We start from the raw sequence: 7156 nt of genomic DNA on the forward strand, positions 1-7156 counted from the left end.
GCCTGAACCCCCTGAGAGAAAGTCAGGTTGCCTCACCCCTGGGCAACAGGAGCTGAGGTAAAGTCTGCTCAGGTTTCTCTTCAGAAAGTCCCTTCAATTAGGAAGTGTTTGGGGGAAAGATTTCCAGTCACCAGCAGGAAAAGTGGGTAACCCTCAGGAGAAAGTCTTTATCCACCTTCTCTCTTTGATGTCTCAAGACAGAGAGATCCTCACTGCTCTCTCCTCACCAGTCTTCTCTCCTCAAGATTCCACTCCTGGGGCCCATCCCCCATTGAGGTGATCAATTTCACATACTCTTCAGGCTGGTACTTTTTCTCTAGTGCCAGCCTCGATCACACTACCTACTAGAAACTACAAAGATACTACCAGGGAAAAGCCAGTATAATAACAAACTTACTTGTTATAACATATGCAACCAAGGATGAAAGCATCTCTTACAATATAAGAAGAAACCACAGATCTCAAAGTGATTTAATATTTCACAGACACAAAAACAGGAGCTACATAATTCATATCTATACGGCATATAAAATTCAATACTTGTAAGAACAGAAGATGTTACTACTGTGTTTACTAAAAGTGTCAGGGATAAACAACTCCTTGTCCAGCACATTTTCACAATTATTTTAAAATACGTTGAATTATAACAGTGGACAATTTCATTACAGGCAACAGAAAGGTTGGATAAATGAAACAATTGTTGTCATATGAGAAGGATTTCATCCTCCCATTATATGATAGAGCCGCTTCCCTAAATGAAGGAAATTGTAAATGAACGAAAGAGGATCTCTATATTGTGGACTTCAAAATGAAAATTCTGATCTTAACCTGGTTTCCATAATTCTTACAGTCCTATCCTTTGAACCTCTCCATCTAAAGAGAAAGTTCATTGAGAGCTTTTTTAAAAAAAGTCTTTCCTCTTATACTGTTGAATAATTAACTTTAGGAATTTCCTATTTTTTTCACTCTCATTTCCTTTAGCAATGAAAAAAATTTTAAACCTGCCCTGAGATGTTTTTTGTCTGCTATGTGAGTATTGACTAAATATACAAATGCAAAAACAAGCAACTTTGAAAGTTATTCATTGCTCCTTTTTCTTAGTGAATTGAGAATAGAATCATGAAATGGGGGCATTTTTTTTAGTTGGCTCCCAGCCAAAAGGTAGAGAAATAAGTCATGAAAGAGACTTAAAAATGAGAAACATTAAAGCAATATTGATGACAGATGACAGCAACTATTGGTATCACTGTTCATTGATGTACTTTGCAAGTGGCACTATCCCAGTCAAACTGGGTCATTATGTTGTGAAAACAGATTTCCATAACCCCATGAAAGTGTCATTCATGGAACTTGGTGAACTCTTACAAAAGTCATTTGTTTTTGTGTCGACAAAAACAGTTGCTCCTTCCTCCATAGTTGGAAATGGAAAGGATATATCATCCCCTTCGCCACAGTCTTTATACTTGCATTCTTCTACCATGTATGTCATAGTTGTGCTGTTTCTAGGGAAAATTCCAGCTTCATCATTTTCATTCCTATCAAGATCAACTTTAATTATCTCCTTTAGCTCAGCTTTTGTCTCTGCAAAGATATAAACAAATGTAATATTATCTCTTTCTCTAAAAGTCATACCTTAAATATCTAAGTATAAAGAGTCATAGGCTTTAACACTGAGGGCTTATGATATGACTGAGAGGCACATCTTTCCACAAAGTGGTCTTTAAACAGTGGGTCTTAACGATTTAATAAGAACAGAATCTTCTGTAACCATGCATTACACATTGTCAAGGCTGCCGAATAGGTCATTTCAAAAATGGAAGCTAGGAACAACCCAATATTCATTTGGTTAGGGTTTTTTTTTTTAATCTTCATTGCAAATGTATAAAAGAAAGCCTCCATTGTGTTTAAATTTTACATTTGTGAAGAAAAAAGAAACTTTCCATAACGTTCCCCAGACTAATTCTATTCTTACAAAAAAAAAAAACAAGCTCACAAAAAACTAATCCCCTTCTGCCCAAAAGATCTCTTGACAAAGAAAGTTAAAAAAAAAAAGCAGGTGGAAAAGATGTCTCACTTCCTTGGTTCTCATAAATAGAGGTATGTTTTACAAATTGGGCATCAAAGAGAAAAGTTAGGAAATTGCTTGATATGTTTCGGGATAAGAACAGGGGTAGGGGTGCTATGGAAACTTAAACCTTGAGGTTCCTTTCATAAAGAATTCTCAAGATTTGTTAATGAGAAAAAGAATGCCCTATTGCCAGCCCTTTAAAAACTAGAAAGCCTTCAAAAATTAGAAGACCAAGGAGACCTAATACCTGAACGAGTTGGCTTGCGCATTCTTCCTCAGTGAAGACTTTAATGCAAATGAATCACTCAAATTTGTATTAAAAATATGGCCACAGATGCAGCCATATATGTTTTCCTGATAGCAGTGGGTAGGGCAAGCAGTTTCTTCCAGTGTAGCATTAATCAATCTGCCAACTTTTGCGAAAAATGCCATTGTTTCCCGAAAAATGCTTCCCTTCTTTGATAAAATCATCCCTGCTGGAACGATTTGGAGACAAGGTATGTGTGCTATCAATATCATAATAAACACAGTAAAAATGAATGTTCTGCAGAATTTTAACCAGTTCACTCACCAATGCACTCAAAAGATTTATGACTTGGATGTTAAAGTTTCACACACAAAAAACCAAAAACTGAAAGTCACTACTGCCATCCCATGGAGATAAGTTTCAAAGACTTAAAATCAAGTTCATCATGCTTTGTACCTGTATTTTTCAATTCTTCCTTTGATCTCTCTGGGCTTCTTTTCTTCAGCATAAGTATTAGCAAGAAAACTGTCAAAGATGAAATTATTCCCACACTTAAGTAGATCCAAAGATTCACGTCTATGATTTTCAGAGAACTGGTAGTACCTTTGTTGATGGGAAATGCCAGAGATATGGTGAAGACAAGACAAAATTCAAACAGTATTTAAATATAACAATGTCAAATTTCTCTTTTTCATAAGTATTAAATATAACCCAAACAACTCTCTGTTTGAATAATTAATACATTGTGCTGAGAAGATTAAATAAATGCATTCAGTTCCATTTTAAATCATTTCTGTCAATGTTTTAATCACTGCAACCTGCCATTATCATGTATTATTTAGAAAATGTCACTGTCTTCCTAATGTATTTTACTTGGAACAGAAACAGAACCTACAGAGCAAGCTAATAAATAAATGCAAGAGAAATATTCCATCACTTACTTGCATTACAATAACTCTGACACACCAAAGGGGGTGTGTTTGAACATCGAAGGTGACAAGGTTTGCAAGCATGTAGCAAATTGTCCAAATATTCATTTTGGAAGCACCTTTGAGTGGTCTGCATAATTATCCACAAAAACTAGAAAAAGAACAGTAGGAATGGACAAGAAAAGTCTTGTCACATTGCCCCAAGCAGATGTAGAAACAACTGCAACTACTTATCAGATAAGGCATTGCATTGTGTTCAGAGGTTTTCATAAGGGGGTTCAGACTAGGGGTTGGTAGCTAAGGATTTGAATACCAACAAAATTCAAGTTTCTATAACTAACCACTGGTGGCCAAGAGGTAAGTCTAAAGAAGTGTAAATATGAAGAGTAAATCATTTGTGAAACAGAAACTACTTTTTAATAGAAGCTATTTCCCACGCTGGTAAATTAAGTAGATCTTGGAAGGCACAGATAGGGAGATATCCAGGGGGATAAGAGACAGGAAGATCTTCAATTTAAAGGTTTCATCCACTCAACTGATTTATTCATCACTGCCAAAGGACTGTGAGAAGGGAATATAAATATATATAACATACTTGGCATGTGGGAAAATACAAATCTATATATAACAGAGGCTTTGCCCTCAGAGAGTTTGTAATTAATTAATTGACATAAGAGGCATGCACAGATATATTGTAGTTAAATACTGTATATGGTAGGTGTGATATTCTAATTTAGACAGAGGATGTGATAGTGGAGTTGGATATTGATGAATAGGGTGTGTTTTGAAAAGAATAATTAGCATTTATATTTTATTTGGTCTCAGGATCCTTTACACTCTTAAAAATTATTAAAGATCAGGGGCAGCTGGATAGCTTAGTGGACTGAAAGCCAGGCCTAGAGACAAGAGGCCCATGGTTCAAATCTGACCTCAAACACTTCCCAGCTGTGTGATTCACAGTATTGATTCCAAAACAGAATGTAAGGATTTAAAAAAAAATTATTAAAGATCACTAAGAGCTTTTATTTATGTGGGTTACTGTTATCAATATTCACCATAATAAAAATTTCAATTGATCATTTTAAGTTTTTATTCACTTTAAGTAACATTAACATGAATAAAATATTTTATGAGAATGGCTATTTTCCAAAACAAAAGAAAATGAATGAGAATTATATTGTTTTACATATTTTTGTAAATCTCATGTCTGACTTAAAAGAGGATAGTTAGATTCTTATGTCCTCTTTTGTAATCAATCAATTGGGGATACCTTGTTTTGATTGAAGAATATGAAGAAAATCCAGTCTCACACAGATATGTACTTGGGAAAGAGAGGAGTATTTTAGTAGATAAATAATGTATTTGTATAATTATGTATCCAAAGAACCACTGCTCTATACTTATTAGTTCTATGGTGAGAAAGCCATTTAACTTCCCTAATTTAAATGTTCTAATATTATAACTTATCTTTAAAATAAGGAATACTAATATTTCCACTATCTACTTTAGAGTAATTGTGAGAAACAAAGGAGGTAATATTTGTAAATCACTTTATAAGCTTATGGGGAAATATGTAAAAGAATGAATAACATCTGTGGCATTGCAGAAAGAGCCTATCCTCTCCAACTGATGTCCTTCTCCATGAAGACATACACACTAGCCTATAAAAGCCAATAGCAACAAACCATTTGCCATTAAGGAATTGTTATAACTCTGAGTTGAGTCCTCCTTGAGGGTCTGTGGGGCCCTCCAAAAAGAGAGAAAATTGATGTAATATCCTGTTGGTTCCTATGTAGCTGGGATTAGGCCCAAATATGTCATATTGTTTAAGCACGAAGACAGGGATAAACATTGAAGATTAAATTGATATTTGACCTCATAACTCAAAATTAGTTTCTGAGATTCCTGTTTTTGTTTCTAAGAAAACACATCAATGTAAAACATTTTAAATCAAAGAAGTCATTGAATTTAGGAGTTGATATATGAAAGCATACCCCCCAAAAAAGAGAAAATAAAGCTTCAATAGTTGTTGTTCAGTCATGTTCAAATATTTGTGACTCTATTTGGAGTTTTCTTGGCAAAGGTACCAGAGTGGTTTGCCATTTCCACAGAGTTAAATGGCTTGCCCAAGGTCACATAGCTAGTAAGTGTCTGAGGCCAGATTTGAACTCAAAAAGATGAATCTTCCTAACTCCAGGCCTGGCACTCAATCCACACTTTGCTACCTAGCTGCCCTCAATAGAGTCTTACTCTCAATTTATGTTTCTATATCAGTGTAAAAATTTATATAACAATGCATATATCATTGTAAGACACTTCAATAAAATATAGTCCTTATACTACTATATAGTCTTATGCTACCCAAAACATAATATTGTTAGTGGAGAATGGCATTTTCAGAAGTAAAGATTAATTATGGTCCATGGTTATTATTAACATCTTTATTGAATATCACAAGGTTTCCATATACTACTTCTGTTACTATTTTTTACATAAAAAAACAACTAAGCATACCATTTTCCATTGTAGAGTAACATGATCTTTTTTTATATTGAGTTTTTATTCATAAAAGAAAATAATATTCCAGCCGAGAATATAATGTATAACATTTTAAATATTAAAATACCTTATTGATGCCTTCTGTTTTTATATCACAGTTGTTTCTGAAAGCATATTTCTCTTCTAATTTATACTCTAATTTATAAGAAAATAAATAAAGCTACTCAGCCAGACCAACCAAACCCTCAGAATCCCTTACTGACCTCATTAACTTCAGGTCTTCATTGATCAGTCCTTCTATTACATATGCCAGTCAACAAGTCTTACGATTTAAACGAAATGGATGAACATCTACAGAGAGATAAAATTCACAATTTAATAAACAATAAATAGAGAGCTTAACCCAAAATCAGAAAAGCAACTAATCTATCTGGAAGTACCCAAGCCCATTGGCTGATCAACATGCCCAGTCCAATTCCAACCCAACAACTACCAACTTCATTAAGGAACCAGAGCAACAACGGAATGATTTGCTTGGCCCCAACCAACAGTAGACCGACCAGTGCAACCAAGACACTATGTCCTATAAAGAGTGAGCCTACATGGGTCAGGATCCAGCAAAGATACCCTTCAAGGAGCCAACCTAAATGAGCAACAGAGTAACTCATCCATCACCAACAACCCTGGAAAATCTTTATAAGGACCTTTCAGAGAAAGAAAAGCCATCAAGATCTTACAGTATTTCTTATATGAGTTCCTCACTACTGATGTACTTTAAGTCCATGCCTATTCTTCTCCCCACAGTATTTGTGGGAGAGAATGTCCCTGGTGTCAGAAGAAATGCTTTGTAATTACTATTCTTTTTTTGCCCAGGGTCACACAGCTGGGAAGTGTCTGAGTCCAGATTTGAACCTAGGACCTTCCATCTCTAGGCCTGGCTCTCAATCCACTGAGCTACCCAGCTGCCCCCGTAATTATTATTCTTGCTATTTTATTTGAATGAATTCTTTTGCTAAAAATTGAATCTAGTGGCTGATTTTAAAAAATCCTTATCTTCTATCTTAGAGTCAATACTATGTATTGGTTCTAAGGCAGAAGAGCAATAAGGGCTAGGCAATGGGGGTTAAGTGACTTGCCCAGGGTCATATAGCTAGGAAGTGGCTGAGGCCAAATTTGAATCTAGGCCTTCCCATCACTAGACCTGACTATCAATCCAATGAGCCAGTACTGGCTGATTGTTAAGAGAAAGCACACCGGTTGGAGCTCAGCCACTCCACTAGAGACTCAACATGGCAATTGGGGAAATTAGGGAGGGATTTGTGCTACAAAATAAATGGTGGTTTAAGCACTATAATGTTTGCTCTGGTTGTTTCTCAACTGCCTAACAGCAATAATGAAACACCAAAGCCCTGT

General features: G+C 35.3%; 1 protein-coding gene across 1 annotated transcript; it reads right to left on the reverse strand.

Annotated features, from left to right (window-relative positions):
* Window positions 1–404: 404 nt before the first annotated feature.
* Window positions 405–3380, reverse strand: TNFRSF17 (TNF receptor superfamily member 17). The gene is made up of 3 exons (XM_056806296.1): window positions 3257–3380; window positions 2772–2918; window positions 405–1632 (listed from the first exon to the last, which is right to left on the reverse strand). The coding sequence occupies exons 1-3, from the start codon at window positions 3378–3380 to the stop codon at window positions 1298–1300; spliced, it is 606 nt and encodes a 201-aa protein (XP_056662274.1). The 3' UTR covers window positions 405–1297.
* Window positions 3381–7156: the final 3776 nt, after the last annotated feature.

This window comes from Monodelphis domestica, chromosome 7, assembly GCF_027887165.1.
Source record: "Monodelphis domestica isolate mMonDom1 chromosome 7, mMonDom1.pri, whole genome shotgun sequence".
Classification (NCBI taxonomy): domain Eukaryota; kingdom Metazoa; phylum Chordata; class Mammalia; order Didelphimorphia; family Didelphidae; genus Monodelphis; species Monodelphis domestica.